The 20,614-nt window shown below is 41.6% G+C and overlaps 1 protein-coding gene across 4 annotated transcripts in view; it reads right to left on the reverse strand.

Annotated features, from left to right (window-relative positions):
• PLXNB2 (plexin B2) overlaps positions 1–20,614 on the reverse strand; it is a 114,609-nt gene that overhangs the window by 36,314 nt on the left and 57,681 nt on the right. For all 4 annotated transcript variants that reach the window (XM_057415831.1, XM_057415834.1, XM_057415830.1 and 1 more), the window contains exons 13-15: positions 16,330–16,502; positions 13,910–14,058; positions 10,813–10,921 (exon numbers count right to left, since the gene is read on the reverse strand). In XM_057415831.1, the coding sequence (XP_057271814.1) occupies positions 10,813–10,921; positions 13,910–14,058; positions 16,330–16,502 (431 nt within the window). The remainder of the gene's footprint in view (positions 1–10,812; positions 10,922–13,909; positions 14,059–16,329; positions 16,503–20,614) is intronic.

Consider the following 20,614-nt stretch of genomic DNA (forward strand, 5'->3'; position numbering starts at 1 on the left):
CACTCTGTTACTGTAAACTTGTCAGGAAAATGATTTGATTAATTTTAACTTGCTACTTTCCATTTCACATTTTCCACCTTTCCCTTCCACTCAAGGACCTACCAGAAAAAATAAGTAGTTAAAATAAATTACCAAGAATTTGAACAATTTTAATAACCATTTTATTGCAAAACCAATGTGCTATGAGCAAGTTTTAATGTTCTCCTAAAATATTCATGTGGGGCTCAAGGAACAAAGTTACCTCAGCCCACCTGGTGGTCTTCTTAAGAGTACCAATAAAGAAAAAGGAATTGGGTCATCCAAATGCTGCAGCAGAAAGCATTTTGCAGAAACGCAATTAGGTAGATAGGATCAGCAGGAGGATGATATTCTGCTGACTGCCAAGATAATTTGGAAAAGTACCATCACTGGTGGTACGAGCTTTCAACAAGAACCATGTTACCCAAGTTAAAGGTAGCCCCTTCCCATGGCTGACATGGCCATGGGTGGGACAGAGAGGTTCAGACCCCTGGAAGCTGCCTGGTCTAGTCTCACCTTACACACATGCAGTCTAGCAAAGCCACACCTAACCCATGGCTGTTTTGCTTACCACAGCCCTGCATGACATTCCTTTTCCTTGCAGAGGAAAATGAAGGGCAAAGGGTAAATCCTTCACTGCAAACCTTGTTTGAGGGATAATAAAAATGTTGCTTTATCCAAGAGGCAAATCCCTTTAGTCTGAACTCAACCCTGAGCAATACTGAATCTTCAACCACTACAAACAGCACTGATAAACCTAGGACCTCGAGTGCAAGATCAGTGATGCCACCTTTTGTAAATGCCCTCAAGGATTTTTTTATCTCCTTATTTCTGCCTTTTTCTCATTTCAGTCTCTGAATCAGAAGTATGCCTGCTTTCCTAATAAATACCCTGCTTTCATTTTCAGCCCTCTGCACCTTGGGATTTTTGCTGGCTCAGTCAGAAGGTGCCTGGGGAAGTATAACATCACAGCACAGTGAACTACTATAACATCACATCACAGTGCTCATTGCAATTATGATGGTAAGCAGAACATTTGATTATGTGTCCTATATGGAATTTGAAGCAGTCTTGTAATAATTCTTCTGGAAAACATCAGCCCTTATGAGGACTTGGCAATAATTCATTTCTCATGGACACAGTAAAACTTAAACAATCCTGCAAATTCTAATTTAACCCTTGTTTTATAATTCCTTAAAGTGTAGAAAATCATAATTCATACATATTTCAGTCTTTTTCTTATTCTGCTTGAAAGGGAGGAATGTTCTTTCAGGCCTATACTTCTCCTTTTGTCACCAGGAAAATACTGTTCCTATCTTCCAGGGAGTTAAATATTTTCTGCAGTAACAAATTACATTGTTATGTGGGGTTTTTGATAGTCTAGTTTAAAAAAGCCTGTTTCAATGTCTGTCAGATGTTCTTAAGCTTGTTTCTTGCCCAGTCTGGTAAGCCATCTCCTTGCAGAGGGACTTCCCACAGCTGGGATCCCCCAGTGTCTTACGATCTCTCTCATGATCATGCCCTAGGAAGCAGATTTGCTCTTCTGGCAAAACATGCACATCCATAGCTATAATGTTCAGAATAAAATAGAATCAGAATCATTCAGGTTGGAAAAGACCCTTAAGATCATCAAGTCCAACCATAAACCCAATACTGCCAACTTGGAAGACACAATGACCAGCTTGCCAACAGATGCAACTTGTTCTCTACTGCATGGTTTATCCTGAAGAAATAATTTGATCTGACTGGATTTCTTGCTTGTAGATCCATGTAGACTGTAGCTTCCCAGTCATGGGAAATACATTTTACATACCTCACATACAAACCTTCCTTAAATCCTACTTAGGTGTAATAATGTTGAGCTAGAGATCTCAAAGTCTACCTGCAACCTAACTTTCCCATGTAGCACCAGATTGCTGAGTTAGTACTCCTGAACTGACAAAGCAGCTTTCCTCACTGCTTTGATAACCATGGCAGCTTTGCTGGAAGGATAGTAACACTATGAATAAGTTAACTCTTCTGCTTTTGTGACTGTGAGTGGTGCCCATCCTGTTGATATGGTTTACCCAAAAGCCGTGTTTATCTGCTGCCATTTGAGGCAGTGAGATAATGACAATTTCCAAGTCCTTGTACATTGCCTATATTACATAATGCTCAAACAGTGCTAGTTTGTTTAGCAGGAAATTTGTTTATTCTCTCTGTAATACCAATGAATTCCGTTACGTGGCATTCGCATTCCTGTGTGTCACTGCCTTATCTTTTCATCAGGGACCAACCTGAGCTTCACCAACCTGAGCTTCACCAACTGTATTTTTTGCTTTTGCCTCACAGCAATGTTATTGTCTTTTACCAGCACGTCCCCTGAGGTGCTCTGTGCTTCGTCAGCACAGAGGTACTGGGATAAAAAAAGAAAAGCACTGGCAAGCCAGCTTACACTGGCCCAAGTATATATATGACTTCACACTCAGGCCTTTTTCCAGTGTCCTGTTTTCTTCATCACAGCCGGAAGTCTCTTCTTTGCTTGTATCCTTTGCCTCCTACCTACAAATCTGTTCACAGGAAGGCTTGCATTGTAGTTTCAGTCTTTCTGCATGCTAGAGAGTAAATTATCTCCATGTCTGTTCCACATATAATCACATTTTGACACGAACTTACTTATTAGCAGTGTACATGACTGCTGCTCTTGCACAGCTACTACAGATCCTCTGAGCATTTACATTTCAGCTCTTACATTTTTCAGCCTGTTTATTAATCTAGAATGAACTTTTTAATCTTTAATTTTTTTATGACTTGTGGTCTGCCTTTCTGCACAGTTAGGAGGGCGATCTCGTATTTCTTCAGGTTTCTGATTACAGTTTTAGTAAAAGATACCTTTTACAGGCTGAAAAAGCTTTCAGAGAGCTCCGAGCATTTTAGATCTCTGTGGTCTGCCTGTGTCAAATCAAAGCACAGCTTCTACCTGGCTAACAGTGGGGTTACTCCTATTCTTTTTTCGTTTTTATCCAGCTTCTTTGCAATTTTCTCATTAAAGATATGCAAGTGCAACAGAGAACCATTTCCTCAACCTCTTTTTCACTCAGCTGAATTACACTTGGGATCTGATCTGCCAGGCTGGTGTACGTTCCTTTTGACTTGGTTTGTTTGCTTTGCAGCTTTCCTAGTTTACACTGTCATGTCCAGCCAGCTCACTTCTGGTTCCTTGCACGGTATTCAAGAACAAGAGGAGTGCACTCCTGTGGAGCATCAGCTTGGTTCTGCATGTTTTCTTTTTCCATTTCTCTACTTTTCTGCTTGTCTGTCGCTGAGCATATCCTCAACTTCTCATATTCTTGGGCATGACTCTCTAAATAGGGTTACTATCTGCTGTATATTCGTCTGAGGTAGGCAGTTTCTAGTCCAAGAACCACAGCAATGAGATTACACTTTATCTTTCACTAATGCAGAAAATCAAAGAGAGAAACAACCAGCCACCAAAGAGCCTACTGGCGGATCACAAGAGGGGCCAGAAATTCAGGAACAGTTGGAAGGAAACAGAGGAGGGGAGACTAACAGAGATGCAAAGAAACCTTGGCATGAAGTCTACACTTCAAAGGGGGGTGCTGGAGAAAACGTAACTGTGCCAGACCACAAGCAGAGACAACTGGGGAGGGAAAAGAGGATGGCGGCAGAGTATACCCCCGTGACGCCATGAGAGATGCCAGCTGCAGCACAAGGGGAAGCCAGCAACGGATGGATGTGTTCAAATGGACATGATGGGCAGCAAATGGCAAAGCCACCTAAGCTCCTTTCTGCCAGCTCCTGTCGGCAGTGACCTCCAGCTGGGGGTTTGCCTTTGATGCAAGAGCACATCTTCCAAGCAGGAATGGGCTCCTGTGCTTCCACAGAAGCAGAGCACAGGGATGCTGTCAAGGACATGATGTCAGTGCACATGCATGTGGGTAAGATTTTCACGAGTGTACAGAGTACATTATTGCTCTGTATTTATCTCATCCATCCTTTCCTCCACAAGTAACCTTTCACCTTCCTCACCCTGGTCCCAGCAGCAGTAAGTTCTGGCTCTTGAAGCAGGTCCGTAAAACCACTGTTTGTTACCAAAATTATCTGCCAAATTATTCTGCCAGCCCTTGCATATAATGCACACAAATATTCAAGGCATTAAAGGCACAGACCATGAAGTGCTGTAGGCACCAGCTACCTTCTTGGAGGTCAAAATGTCATTTCATGGACTATAAAGGTAACCACAGGAGATAAATTAATCTTCTGAAAGGGGTACACAAATCATTAGGAACTGCTCTTTCCCCCTTCACTTCCCCTGTTCTCCGACTCAAAGGAGCCTGCTTCTTGTTTCTGCAGACAAGCCACCCACTCACAGGATATTCAACCAGAAGATTTCCATTGTGTGCTCTTGGCAGCCTGGTGCTCACCGCAGTGGCTGACCTGACCCACCAGCTCATCTCGTCACAGCACACACAAAACAAGGCAGGCTTCAGCTCCTGGGTTATTTCTGCAACAGCAGAGAAGTGAGATGAGTCCTGCCTTTCCGAGGCTGCTTTGTTCAACTCTCACACCATGTGAGCTGATCAAACGCTTCCAGGCAGTGCAGGTGCCCAGGCACAGAATTTGCCTGGCAGTGCATGTTGCGCGCTGTGTGCTGTGGATGGGATGCTTATGCAAAGGGCTGATATTTTAAACAAGTAATTTTTTGGACTGCAGGCAGCATCTTTTGATCGTGAGGCAAACACCACATGATTTTCTGAAAAGACCACAGAGCCTTGCTGACAGGTCTGATGGAGAACTGGAAGCATGCGTGACTGGAAAGTCTGCATTATCATAGGGCCAGGGTTCACTGGCAGCTTTCAAGCAGAACCACGAGCACTGGATGGTGGGATGTGTATTTAAGTGCATAGCTCAGATGACAGAGAATTAAGTCTAATAATAACCACATGAGGAAGGGCCAGCTTTGCTAAAACTCTCCACTACCCAGGAGTTCTGGCTCCTGTGCAGGCTGGCACACAAACAAGATGTGCTTCAGGACTCGGGAATAAAATAAGATCCTCTGGAAGCAATTCCAGACTGCTGCAGATGTGTGGCTTATCAGCATCAATTGTAATGGCATCCAGCATGTAATATCCTCCCCCTCTCCTTGCAAAAACCCACCCAAGCCCCACAACTACAGTGTAGAATCCATGTGCTGAGGTAAAAACTTGGAGAGAAAAATCAAGGAGTGAGCTAAACTCCACAAAAGCCTTGTGGTACTACTCAACTGCACCGGTGAGAGCTCCCAGAGCAATTGCTTCAAACATCAAGAAGGAAAGCAGAGGATGGATGCAAGTAAGAGGAAACTGCCAAGCCAGGAGTAGATTAAGCAGAAGATTGCACCTTGTTAAATGGAACTGTGCTGTTCAGTTTCACATTCAAACTACCAGTATGGTGAATAGTGATACGGAGATCTAAAGATTTCTATATTCCATTTTGTGATTTTGTGCCCCCCCCTTTGTCTCAATAGTCATGTTCATGTTTGTTTTTAGATCAGACTCTACTTTATCCACCCTTCTTCTCTTTTGATTCATCTCGTTTAGGTAAATAGACTTCCTGATTTACTAAAAGCCATTCTTTATACGCCAGTCCCTAAATTACCTTCAGCACCTCAGAAATGTATTACACTTTTGCAAAGTTCTACCTTTAATTTCACCATCTTACATTTATTAGAGCTAGAAACAATATAGTCTTTTTAATCTGCATACCCTAAAACTCACAGAATTACTCTTGCAAACAGATGCTAGAGATCCCAGAACCAGCTGCAAGCCCTCAGTGGCTCAAGTCTGAGAATAAGGTATTCTGAGAAAGGAATCATGCTTTGTATGGGATCAGCAAATGTGGGCTATATATCTAGGAGGAGCTTAACTCCTTCCTTTGATACTGTTTTTCACTGTTACAGTAACAAGCAAATCAGATAAAGTTCACAACGAACAAAAAAGCAGGACTGGCCTTCAGCCATGTTACTGCTCCACCTGTTCAGAGACCAGCCAAGCTGTCAGTGCTCCAGATGTGCTGCATAGCTGGATATTAAAATTTAGCATCACTTCATTTCTGTTTCACTAAGCGGGAAAATGGTTACTGCCTGATACTGATTATAGCAAAAGAACAGAAACGGCAGTAGAGGAGGACTGGGTTACCAGAATTTAATTTCACTGGAATGGCTGGACTTGAACAACGCTCAGCTTGGATACGGAAACTGTGATGGTTAGGGAGAAATAGAGCTTTCCTCCACTGTTATGCATCTGTATAGATGAAGTGTTTACTGCACAGCACAGACTCTTCTGCACCTAGGCATTTTAGTTCAGAAATCATTTTAAATTGAAACCATGGCTTCCCTTTCAACCCATTTTTGACCCATTTAATGGAGGCTCAGAAATGCACTGTGCTGCCAGACAGGGCAGAAACAGGAGTCTGAGCCCTGTGTTGGGCCAGCTATCGACCTCATCAATACAGCTTTAAAAATGCATCTCACTGTTGAGACTGGTTATCAACTAGAGCCGAATGTAGCAGTATTTCTAGGGTCATAGAATAGTTTGGGTTGGAAGGGACCTTTAAAACTCATCCAGTTCCAGCCCCCTGCCATGGGCAGGGACACCTCCCACTAGACCAGGTTGCTCCAAGCCATGTCCAACCTGGCCTTGAACACTGCCAGGGATGGGGCAGCCACAGCTTCTCTGGGCAACCTGTGCCAGTGCCTCAGCACCCTCACCATAAAAAACATTCTTCCTTATATCTAATCTACTTGATAACTGACTTTGTGGTTTTAGTGGTAGACATTAGTCATAAGTATGACACTGAGAGTGTGGGGAGTATGATGACACCTTTGGTGTACACACGAGGCTGAGCAGCTGCATTGTCTCCTTATGCACTATTTGTGCACTTCTGCCCTGTGCTACCACACACTGCATTTAGAGTGGTCACTGCTAAAGCTGAAGCTATTGTGCTTCAGATGATCAGAACATACAGTGAAAACAGTGGTAACTGGTCCCTCCCCATACAAGGAGTAAGGCTCCTGTTCCTCCCAAAAACTTGCAGTTGACAAACAGGTTTAGTTCCCTGCAAGCTGAGGAGCTGGGCATGACTTAAGTGAAGGAACTGAACTGCTGGATGCTGTGCCACACAGGATGACCTCAAGTGAAGGAACTGAACTGCTGGATGCTGTGCCACACAGGATGACCTCAAGTGAAGGAACTGAACTGCTGGATGCTGTGCCACACAGGATGACCTCAAGTGAAGGAACTGAACTGCTGGATGCTGTGCCACACAGGATGACCTCAAGTGAAGGAACTGAGATACTGATCCCTGTGCCAGTGTGGAATGTGCAGAATGACCTGGAAGAAATGGCAAGTGATCACTGTGGTGACTCTGCTGTGCAGGACAGAGGCACCCATCTGCCAGGTGCTTGTCTAGAGAGGTCTGTAGTCTGCTGGGCCTCGAATTAGATATGTCATGGAAAGACTACCGAGGCTTGTCCACACATCCCGCTATTACCCCCTGCTGCTCTTTCATGTGGGCACCAATGACACTGAGGATAACCCGGGAACTCTCAAACAGGATTTCAGCTCTGGGGATGGTGGTCAAGGCTCTGGGGGCCAAGGTAGCTTTCTCCTTGATCCTTCAGTTAAGGTACGTGACAAGAAGAAGAGTAGGCAGATTCACCAAGTAAAAAACCGGCTGTGTTGCTGGTGTTGGCAACAGGGTTTTGGTTTCTAGAACCATGGGACCTTGTTTAAAGATCAACAGCTGATTGGGAGGACAGGATCACCTCACCCAACAGGGCACATGCATCTTTGCCAACAGATTGGCCAGCCTGGTAAGAAGAGCTTTAAACTGAGAAAGGTGGGGAAGAGGAGAGTTATAGACACCACACATGCATGGCAACACAAGGCTTGAGTGCGGATACCTCCAGCAAGTGCATACAGCCAAGGAAGTGCCTACAGGACCTGTACATGGGGTATCCTCTTGCACCCCTCCTGGGAAACTGACACACCTGAATACCTCTCTGAAGTGCATGTATACCAGTGCACGGAGTATGGGAAACAGGAAGAATTAGAGATCTATGTGCAGTCACTAGGCTTCGATTTCATTGCAATTACAGAGACGTGGCAGGACAGCTCACATGACTGGAATGATGTCATGAACGGTTACACACTTGTTAGGAAAGACAGGACAGGAAGGCAAGGTGATAGAGTTGACCTTCATGTAAGAACATCTGGAACATCTGGAGCTCTGGGCTGCTGGGATGATTAAGGTTGTGGAGCATCTCTCATCAGGAAAGGCTGAGGGAGAGGGTCTGCTCAGCCTACAGAAGGATCGGGGGATCTGATCAATAGATATAAGTATCTGAAGGGAGGGTGTCAAGAGGATGGTGCCAGACTCTTCTCAGTGATCCCAGGTGCTAGGGCAAGAGGCAACAGGCATAAAGTAAAACACAGGAAGTTCCACCTGAACATGAGGAAGAACTTCTTCACTGTGAGGGTGACCAAGCATTGGAATAGGTTGCCCAGAGAGGTTGTGGAATCTCCTTCCCTGGAGATACTCAAGAGCCATCTGGACGCAATCCTGAGCAATGTGCTCTGGGTGACCCTGCTTGAGCAGGGAGGTTGGATTAGATGATCCCTGATGGTCCCTTCCAACCTCAGCCATTTTGTGATTCTGTGATAATTACCAGCAGGAAGGTAGCCAGACAATGTGCCAAAGAAAGGTGGAAATACATAATAGAAAATTTATTTTAGGAAGGCTCTTGGAAAGAAAAGTATTTTCTTTTCTTTGTATACACAAAATGGAAGAGGTTTTTAACAAAGCACAGTTTTCACATGTTTGCTGAAAGAAGTAGCCAAAGAAATGCCTGAAAACAGAAGTGAAACAAGATTGTAGCTTTTAAGACAATGTCAACTGAAATGATTGTTGCTTTGATTATCTGTTCGCATGTCAAAGTGCTCTTGTCACACTTGTAGAGGTGCGTGTCAGTGCGCTGCCCTGAACTGACTTTAATCCTAATACAGTTCACAGTTGTCTTAATTTTCTTGTGAAACTAAAAGAAATGAAACTAGAAATGAATTTCACCAGTTTTAAAGCATGAGCTGTATTACTTGCCATTGCTTTGCATTTTGTAAATAGAGTCCCCATGGAAAGATTTTTGCAGTAAATTAAAATGCACTTTATTGGCAGTTAGCTTAGATATCTGATATTTCAGTAACCTCAATGCAGGCAGACATGGGCACACAGGGGGTCCTGGACTTGCAAGAAAACATCCACAGGGGTGATGCCTGTGCACAGTGGCTTCTCCTAGCAGCACACTGATGAGCAATCAAGAATCCTTCCCTTAAACAGCCAAAATGGTAGCTGCTTATCTCATCTCCCAGGTGGGCTGAGCAAGGAATGACACCAGAACAAATTCACAGGCAGGCTTTGAAGCCTACATGGGGGCTTCAGCTTACATTTCAACACACTCCATAACATCTCCATGTGGTTTTCATGCAAACCATGGGAGAATCTTTACACACAGGATAAGCATAGGAAAAGTGCTGTAAAATGTACCCAACACAATTGGTTCATGTCAAAATCTCATCTTGTGCAGGGTTTACCATGATAGTCTCTGTCTTAGAGACCACAAACACATAAACGTGGGAGATTATGTTGCTCTCCACTTATGACAAATGAGATTGACAAAGAAAGAGTTAACTGTAAGCTACATTTCCACAATGGAACAGAGGACATTTTCAAGCAAAAAGGGTGTTTTTTTCTTCTTTTTGTAATGATATCACCAAGGAAAGGAATTATTTGCTTGGAAATTATGGAAAAACCCCACTTGATTTGCAAAAAACAAGAATATCCTCCTGTCAGGTGAATGTCATTCTTGACTTACTCCACCGCTTACTGCCGACTCCTTTCCTTCTCACAAGATGTCAAGAATTAATGAGACAGAAGTAGAAATACGGGAGAAGATAAAAGCCTAACCCACCCTCTATATTTTCAAATTTTACAGTTTACAGGTGCAATTTTAAATATCAGTATGAGGACAGAGATTATTTAAACCTCTCAACTATCACAATCACAGGCTTTCAAAAATTTTGAAGATCTGATAGATACAGATAAAGCTTCATGCTGCTAAACCACAGGGCAGACCAGCTGTAACCTAGGGCCATGGTTAGGGTAAAGCAATTAAGACACAAGTGAAATTCTCCTTCATAGTGACACTGAAAACAAAGCGTATGTGTGATATGAACACACATCACGCTGTCTGTGGCTCTGCATGACATATTTTTGAATGAAATAAATTATTAAAAAATTGATGTACCTTCATTACTTATTCTTCAGCTGCTCTGCATCCCTTCTTGTAATTAAGAGCATTGGCTAGGCTAAACACTGTGATTAAAACAGTGCACCAACTGTGCTTCTAAAGAATACGTAATTTCTTGCAGTGCTGATTCTTTTTTATTCAACAGTGACACTTAACTGAACAAACTTATTACAGCTCCTTTTCCACCACATCTTTTTAACTTGAATTACAAACAATGACATCCTATTTGAGACCCTGGATGTATTGATCAGAATAGATTTTTGGCACACCCTTTTTGTATAAAGAAATGCTGAAGTTAAGTGTTTTTTAACGTTCTTGAATGACAGTGCTATTGATGAAACAAAGCTTGTAAGGCAAACACGCGACTCTGTGCCTCTGCGGTTAACAGGTTAACTTTCAATTTCAGTCATGCACAGCATATAAAACAGGTCTCTGGAAAAAAATGCACTTACCTGGTATGTAAACAGCACTTCACTTGGTGATTTACCCAGTTTTCCGTTGATGTTAACTTCAATTTGACCTTGTTTTGGTTCATTCATTGGTCCAACTTGACATACAATCCTAGCGAGAAAGAATGCAAGTTTATCTGCTAGAAGTAACAGCTGCAATACCAATGCAATGTATGTGACCTACCACACACGCTGCCAGAAAAGCACTAACTTTGCCTTATCCTACTCAAGGTACTTGAATGCTGCCTCACATTCCCAGCAAAAACACCCAAGAATAGTTTACTCTTCTATCTAAAGGTAGGTAAAATTGAAACCTGAGCACTTTACACAACAGCTACTTTAGCAATCCATTAGTAGAGGTCCCTTCTACAGAAGATTCCAGTTCAGCCCACAAGTCAGAGAACTGCTCCAACACTACACAAGGGTTTTACTGGACCTTGTGATATTGAAAAACACGGAGAACTCCCTTGCTGTAAGAATCAGATTGCCAGCTATCTTGTAACTTCATGTGTTTTAACTGCTGATACTTTTGTTGCACACCCTGCTATCTTTCAACTACTGTATTTTCACACCTAAGATCAAATTCCCTTTATAATTACTGTTCTCTGGGAATAAAATCTCAGATAACCCACACAAAATCAGAGGTCAAGGACCATTGGCCAAGAAAACCCTGCCTTAACTAACATTGCTGCAGAATGATAGGTAGGAGGTTTACATTTTTATTTCAAACAGGTAATCCAGAGAATACAAGTATGAAAATGCAATACAGATTCGGCATACTTGAAAACCGTGACAAATGCTTAATGGAGAGCTGATAATACAGTTAGATAAGGCAGTATATACTGTTTGCTGCCTGCACAGGCAGTTTCATATAGGACACACCCCGAGGATCACTGCTCATTTCCGTTGCTTTTTCCCTGCAGGATTATTGCTGTTTTCCCTTAAGTAGTGCGCAACTATTTAAAAAAGAAAAACTCAAATAGAAAAAAACAAATCAAACCAAACACACCAAAACCCCTAAATTACTGGTTATGATATACTTAAATTGGGACTTATAATAAAAGGATTGTAACGCCCCTCTGCAGATCACTCCAGACTTTTCTGCCTGGGTACTGGCAAATGGACAAAATTCTTTAAATTCTTGCATGTCCTGGCATGTGTACGGCTGCCTGATTCTGTTCCTCATCATCCTTCTACTGTGTTCTTGGAAGTTGTATCTTCTTGTCAGGCAGAAACAGGAAATGGTGCCTTTGGAGGAATTTTTACCATATGTCAAGCTAGGGAAAGCAGCCGGAGGCCAGGGCCGGGAGGTGTGGGGGAGAAATGCCATAGCGTGGCTAGCAGGAATTTTAGTTGAGAAAAGTTCCCTCCCCTCCCCAGCACTGGCATTGCCTCCCTTCCCCCACATTACAAATGGAAAACTACAAAGAATGAGAACATGACTTCTTGAAGGCCAACGATTAAATCATCGCAGAGCCAGAAAAGCAGCCTTAAGTGCCTTAAATCTTGCTGCTTTCCTGCCCCTGGGAGCAACTGTCTCCTAAAAATGACTAGCTTTTTACTGCAGAAGGATCGGGGAGTAAGACTAGGCACTTATTAATTTTGTTTAAAATTCAATTAAATAAAAGAAGGTAATAATAAAACAAAAGAATGTAGGAAGATAAAGAAAGAAAATTGTACATATCTATTTGGAGATTTTGAGTAAGTTCTTTTTCAAGGCTTCCCTAATGGAGAACATCCTTCAAATCCTCCTAATTTGTTGATAAATGACATTATGCAAGTTGCATTTGTTCGCGCGCATTACCAATCTGGCAGAGCTCAGGAAACCAGTAATGTTGCTATGATACAAGGAACCAGTCATTTCACTTCTGGCTCCTTTCCATGTATTTAAAAATATCAAAAAGCTTTAGAAAAAGCCAAGAGGCTGGGGAAATTCTTGTAAGGCTATGCTGCAATTCAGTGCAGCTTTTGCAAACACTGAAAATAGGGAATGGGAAAAGATGACTGTATAAAAGTTGGGAATTTTGTAGATGGTGATGTACATGTAAACACACAAGTGACAGCAATGGATTTGGGAAGCAGTAAGAGATAAACAGCTATATACACATTCTTAAGTTCTAGGAGCCTGGGAAGCTTCCAAATGGCCAATCCATAAACTGATTAAAGCTAAACATTTTTCAAGAACTAAAAAACCACTTAGGTATCTTCAAAATCCCTTTTGAAACATGCCACAGAAGTAGCAAAAAAGTTAGTGGAGTACACTTTAACTGGAGAGAAAGAAAGACAAGGTTTCAATTGAAGCTGTAAATATCAAAAGCCAATGAAAGATCACACTGCTTAAAATATGCTATTACTCTTAATATTACTACTGAACCTTTGTGCTAGGTTTTTTATTACCTAATGTCAAAAGGGTATTTCCCTCTTGAAATTAGATGCTCAAGATAATCTGCAGGAAACACCTAAAAGAATTTAGGCACTTTGTTTTAATTTTTGGCACTGTGTAAGAGTGTGACAGGTTACCTGCAAAGCATCTACCAATCTGCTTAGGCCATCCAACATCCATGGGCTTGTTGGCTCTGGGATGAAACTCAGCCATCTAAAGCTAAAGCTATACCTATACCTAAAGCCAGGCTTCTTCCCTGACCCCAGGAAAGAAGCTTTGTGGCTAGACTAAACCATAAACATTTAATCTTGCTTTGCCTACTTTCCCATAAATCTTGCATGCTTGGTTGCACTGTGGTTCAGATTCACCAAAGATTTTAATGACTAGATGTATACCTACAATGCCTTTCATTTAAAAACAAATAGATAGTCTTGAGATCTCTGCAATTATAGTTTATGAAAGCTTTTCAAATAAGGAAAAAACTTAATCAATCAGAAGCAGGATTGCAGTACACTATTGTAAATTTGTTGCTGTATTTGCATATATAACAATTTTAAATAAAGATTCGAATGTCACTATGAAATATTGCAGGTACATCACACTAGTTCTTTCTTCTATTGATAATCTTTTATAATCACAGGAAGATCATCTTCTTCTGAAAATGCACAGAGATTCATTTTTTATTCTAAAATCTTATGAAAAGTATCCAGCAATTACCTTGTGGAGACGGAGTAGAACTCCTCTTTGAAAACACATTCCTCGTCTGCCACTGTTATATTTTTTACATCTTCTGCTGTTATTCCCAAATTAGATCCCATTATGGTCAAAAGAATTCCACCACTTAGTGGTCCAGTTTTTGGTTCAATCTGTGTTTGCATGAGAAAATGTTAAAAAAAAAAAGCAAAATTAAATACTTCACTGACCTTGTTGCCTTTCCATATTATGTAAAGCTACTTTAAGTTACACACATTTCAAAAGATGTTTCTTGTAGGACCCATACAAAAACACGCTATTTAACTTGTTAATATTAATTTACCATCTATTAGCTTAGAACCAGTATCATCAGCTGCAGATTTTGTCTCCTGTGCCACACACACTGTTACATACAAAACTCTTGCTTGGTGTTTACTCTAAGTTTGCATCCTCCAGTAATGTACTGTGATTTTGAAAAGCAAATGGATCAGGCTCCTCTTGTAATGATCCTGTGGAGCTTTTCCAGCATTTTTTTGCCATGATTTTCTCCCCTTAGGTTCACATCAGAACAGTGTACCTTCCTAACACACAGTGCTGCTGCACATAGTGTCTTCAAAGGTTCCTCTAGTACCCTGATCTCCCTTAGTGCATCAAATGGTAGGATGCTGAGTACACGGGCTGATGCTAATTAATTAACTTGCAATTAAAATGAGAGCTGAGAAAATTCTGCAGTTGCAGTGGACTTCTCAGTTTGAAATATGACCCAAACAGGCACTTGAATTCTGAATATTTGTTGGGAGACTAACTTGTTTCCTATGTAATATTTGCAGCACCTCCAGCAAGACCTTTTCAGGTCTTTAGCTTTGAAGCGCTGTAAGTTTACTGTCAAGGATGGTATCAAGAATGATTCAGAGTCCCATAGGCAGTAACTGGAAGCCAAACAAATGCAGCTGCTGAAAGTCTGGACTTAAATGTCTGCTCCATCAAAACCTGAGCTTCTTAGATCTAAGCAAGTCTGAGCACAGGGACATGGCTGCTGCTGCCCAGCCCAGCTCCAGAATCACTTGTTCTGTTTTCCCACTGGTTCAGCTTCCTGAAACTTCTGCCTGCTGGCCATCCCTTTGTACTCAACCATGAATAAACTAGCTGGAAAATGACTCAATGGCTTCTGTAAGTTTCCAAATATTTTGTGCAAATCTGAGGCTAACAAAAGCTTTGCAAAAAATAATATTTTAGTATTTAATCCACAATCATGTACAAACAGTACCCCACGTGAGAACACTTGTATTTTTTCTTTATTTTCCTTTTCCTTCCCACTCAAATATCTATATCTGAGCACAGGTATCGCACAAGTATTCTTCTCCACACTTCCTGTTGAGATTTTAGGGTGTTTGCCTGCCTTGGCAGCCTTGAACTGTTTGCCTACCATTTCTTCTTAGACACATCATCACGGTCAACCTCCTCCAGCATGCTGCTGGTCTGCCTGTAGCCAGGCTGCACCCCTAACTGCACAGCCTCAGGAGATTCAGCATCTCCATCAGTTTGAGCCACAGGTTTCAGAACTAAACAGTTCCTTTTGAGTGAAACATCCCTGTTATGATTCTCAGCCTCTGCCACACTCAACGTCTGTGATAGCCTGGGGTATGTTCTCATCAAAGAGTGTGTCTGAAGTTCAAAGTACTGATACCGCTGTTGCAGCAATTTAGACTTGTTCAGTGGAAGTACATGTCATGCTTTACTTGACAATTATGCCAAGGAAAACAACCTTTGCTTGTTGCTGGTAAGGACAAGGATTTATTACTTCTTCCTTAGGCTACTGGTTCACAAATGCGGACAACAGCCTTCCCTCACCCTGAGTGAATGCTCCAACCACACAGTAAGTCAGGGGTGCTCTTTCGGTCTCTCTGACTCCTTACATTCAACTTCTGCAGCCTTAGGTTTGATTCTGGTGTGGACTGGAAAATATCACTGACACCTGGAAAACACTTTGTGAGCCAGAAACAACCTGCTCCCTTATTAAACACTGTTTAAAAGTCTAGTTTGAAGCCTGTTAATGAGCCTGCTAAGTCCTTGTAGTTCCAGGAGCAGTAAACCTCTCTTATACACTTATTTCAGGTAGAAAGAACTCCAGGAGATAAAAAAAAATAATCCATGCTGATTCTCAAGAATCAAGTGCCACGTTTAAACTCACACTGCTAGCCTGGCTTCTGGCACACTGAGGACAAAGCCTGAAAAGCAAGGAGTCTCAAAGACTCCATTCAGTCTCTTATTTTGAGTCTTCACAAATCTCTCTGACACATCACTACTGGCATTATTCCCTTGCAGCTATTGCAGAAGCTTACTTAACACCCTAAGAAAAAAGACTTGCCTTTCAGTATGAGCTTGCTTGGAAGCTTTCTTCTGAAAAATAATACAGTGGTAGGGAGAGAAAAAAGCAATCTTACGCGAGTGATTTCTGGATGAGGACACGTGTTGGTGGGAGGAACGCGACAGAGTTTTTCATACACGCACTTGCTGGGCTTGCCATCTTCTTCACACCAGACACACTTATAGTCGTGATGGGCCGCGAGGCATAAGCTGCAGTCGCTTCGTCCGTAAGAGCAGTTGTACAGAGTCACTGAAATATGAGCAATAAATGCACTTAAGACGGTTTCCTCTGGTTTAAGGATGTTGAGTGTGTTATACGAAGGAAAACTAATCTTATGTACAAAGTTCAGTGGAGCCGTGTGAAGAATATGCAAACTCTGTACTTAACCCATGAATGATGCTGAGCAAAAACTGTATTTTTCCCTGTATGGAAAATCCTGAAATCTATCTATGTGCAGAGATATGAATAAACTATCAAGAAAACCCAAATACATTTCTGTCACTCAGCCACTGTCAAAACATTTAAGTACAAAGTCTTTTATTTGACTATCCTCAATGAAACTTTTCAAAGACTGGTTCAAACAAACAGGCCCTCCTGGTATACCAGGAGTCAGATGTGCAAGGGTATAAACTCTGCACGGGTGTCAATAGGGACAGACATCAGCTGGCATGGGACCTCTGCCAGTCACTTATTTAAAGGAAAAGAGCTGCCTTTGTGGGCTGTTTCCAGGATATTTGGGCCTTTCCAAAATCATCACTAAAGCCTTAACTGAATAGAAAGTTAACACTTAATGAAGTGTTATCCTTTGTTCAAGTTAATACCTCTTGATTTCTCCATTCTACTCTATATTCTTCCTTTTGCTTTCTCTTTTGTCTTGAATTGCCATCCTGTTGTATGCCTTATTCCTTCCGTAGTGGGGTTTAATTCTAGATTTTTTGAGTTAAGAAATCAGGCCTGACAGCCTGATGAATCATGCACCAACTGTCCCAGACACCAAGCTTGTTTTGGCCCCCATCAATCTCTAGCATGATGCACAGTCACTGAACAAAATTAATCTGCCTAAATAGATGCAAAGCTGAGACATAGCTGGGTGGCCCAGCACCATACGGAAAGCCTGGGCTTGCAAGAAAACATTTGGAGATGCACTTGAGAGCTAGCCCAGAAGAAAACAGACTGAAAAGATGCTGCCCATTTCTCTAGGGGAAGCATGCAAGTTGCACAGATTACCCAGTGTGTGAGTGCTGTGCACCCCAGGGAAGGCGAGCTGATTATTGTAAAGAGGAAGACTTCTTACTCCCTCCTTTTCTCCTCTTCCCTTCATCCCTGCTTCTCTCCACTGTTTACTCTCTTTTTTTTTCCTGGCCATACAGCCTCTCCCTCTCTGCCACCAAGGCTCTGGCACCTGTTGAGTCTTCCTGTAAATCAACTTAACTTACCAGAACATCAGAAAACTATCCAGGTTTCCTCCTGTGCTCTTTCAAGAGTTAAATGTGTTCACAGATGGGAGTGGGGAGTGCAAGACAGAGACTCAACATCTCCCCTTTCCAGTAGTGATGAGCTGGTTTATGTGCTCATTAAGTCTCAGTAAATGGTACCCTTACTGACACTGGGGTTTTTTCAAACAAGAGTCATCCTTAAAGATGCAGGAAGCAAAGCAAAGTAAACAGATGTGGGCAAAACAGACTAGGATAGATTCCTTTGAGATTACATATGGTAAAGGCCATCAAAAATTACTATTTAAAGAAAGCTTTTATTCTCAGAGGAGCAGGACTCTAGGGGTGATACTGGCGAATCCACTCTCCAGTCACTAACATTTCAATGCACTTGGTATCTTCCTAGATAACAGCAGCAGCAGCAGCTTTTAAATTCTAAGAGGCTACCATGTCAGATTTCTACTGAAATGAAGAAGTAAAATGAGAATGCTGCTTTTCCATTATTTTTTAACAGTGCTTATTTCCCTGCTAGGCTTGAACAATATTACAGATGTGCCAAACCTGGCTACAGTCTCTCTGAGAGTTGCATGGGAGTACATAACCTCATAAGAACAGTTTTTCTCTAAATTTTGCATATTCTAAAGCCTCAGCATTCAGTTTCACAGCAAGTCTTTAATAGAATAACATGTTTTTATTCTTCCCCTTACACTGAATGACATGATGAAGCCTGGTTTTAACTCCTCTTACATTTAGTCAGCACATTTGCTTGATTTCAGATAGCTTTACCAGCACAAACTCAGATGACACATCACTAGAGGTATATGCAAAACAGAGGGACTTTGGCATTTGTAACAATAAATCAATGAGAAAGAGCATCCATTTGATTCAACTCCCATCTTGAGTTCTCAAGGAATCAATGAGCACAAAGCAGGAGGAGCATCATTTGTCTCATATACAGAGCACATCGATACGGAAGTCACTAAGCAACAAGCATAACTCAAGCAATATTTTCAACAGTTTGTGTGTTAACTCTTCACTTTGTATGTTGGATGTGAACATAGTGCTGAGGAAAAGCCCTCACATCTATGCTCCAAATTGCTTTTGAAGGAACCAGATTGCTTTCTTAATCCAGCACTCTGAAAGGTTGCTATTGTACAGGAACTTGAGCAGGTAACATTATTAAGCAAATCTTCCCCTTGCCTTCCTAAACCCTCCTTTCCTACCCACACTGCCCCATGACCTCCTGGTATGGCACGGGAACATGATTACTGAATTACTCCGTTATCTCCCATCAGCTGGACAGGAATTTTCATCCCACCCCTCAGTAAACAATGTCAGCACTGCAACATCTTGATGTCCCTCACATCCAGTTGCATAAATGTAACAGAGAAAGCCTTGATGCATTAAACACCCCCCCGTTCACTGATCAGCTCATTAAACGTACCAGCAGCAAGCCACTCATTAGATTCAGACTCTTATCCATCACCTTGAGATACCAGCTGTGAAATCATTGATAAAAAGGACAAAGGATGAAAGGGATATATTGGATTTCTTACTGTTCAGAACCCCTGATGGTGTGAGATGTAAAAATGCTATCGCAACTTAGCATTCAGTAAGTGTAAAAAGAAAGAGTTCTTTCACCAGCAGGTTCAAAGGTGCTTCTCAGCAGCAATCACATACCCAAAGCCAATTCTTTTCAAGATGTATAAAACCACGCTCTGGATTTCATATGGCAAGGAAATTTAAAAGCAGGAGATAATTTGGATTAAAAAAATCCCTTTTATACCAAAAAGAGATATTTGCTGACAATTTTTCAATTTCCCTCTTGCAAGGGCTCTATATTTCAATTTGAAAGATAACACTTCTTTAATAACTCAGCTACTTTTTTTTTTTTTTCAGTATTTTTCCCAGTCTTGGAAAAAAAGACATTTAGAACATTTGGTCAAAAATTCTGCAGTTCTAAACACCACAGCCTTTGAAATGGAAATCAAGACAGTGTGAGATTGTAATATGACTTCCCTGTAACATTCATGCCAGGTCCTCTTTTAAGTGCTTTCAACACTGCACATAGAGCCATAGGGAAAATCTTCTAAAAACGTATTTCTATGCTGCCAATAAGAAAGGGAATAAATTTAAATAGTGTACAGATGGAAAAATATGGTCTACAGGGGAAACTACTTGGGGACAGTATTAGTTTTCCTGATGTTTATTCGTCACACAAGTAACAAGCGTGTTGCCTCACAGTTTTTGCAATATTATGCCTTAAACTCCAGTTCAACGAAGCGTAAGGTAGGTCCCAGCTTCTAGGTACTGCTCCAATGGTTTTGATGGGATTTTCCTCAGCTTAGCTCAGGACTAGGCTCACAGACATAGTTACTTCACTATTGTATGTTGAAATAAATAAATAAATGTGTATTTACAAAGGAATTTATATTGGAGACTAAGTCTTTGTAGTATATAAAACACTTCATATACTTCTTTTTGCCATAGAAATGAATGAATAAAGTCTTGAGCTGAAAGAACACAATGTTTCCACGTATTGCTGGTTGCCAACAGACATAGAGATTGCAGAACCTGTCTGAGATGAGACACAGCTGAAAGTTGAGATTTCCGGTGATGCCCCTATGAGCAGCAGTGAGAAGGATCCCTTTCTGCTGTTGGAGAGTGAAAGTTCATTGGGGAAGGGAAATGGCCATTGAAAAAAATTAAAAAAATCAAACTACTTAAGTTCATTGGAACTGTGACGCTTTGCTTTTACGATTGCTCTTCAGAGCACAGCAAACTTGCAAATTGTAGAATCATAGAACAATTTGGGTTGGAAGGAATCTTCAAAGGTCATCAGGCCCAACCCCCTGCAACAAGCAGGGACATCTTCAACTAGATCAGGTTGCTCAGAGCCCCATCCAACTAGACCTTGAATGTTTCCAG

This window comes from Pezoporus wallicus, unplaced genomic scaffold, assembly GCF_028554395.1.
Source record: "Pezoporus wallicus isolate ANWC-B61680 ecotype Strahan unplaced genomic scaffold, APGP_CSIRO_Pwel_v1 contig_6966, whole genome shotgun sequence".
Lineage (NCBI taxonomy): Eukaryota > Metazoa > Chordata > Aves > Psittaciformes > Psittacidae > Pezoporus > Pezoporus wallicus.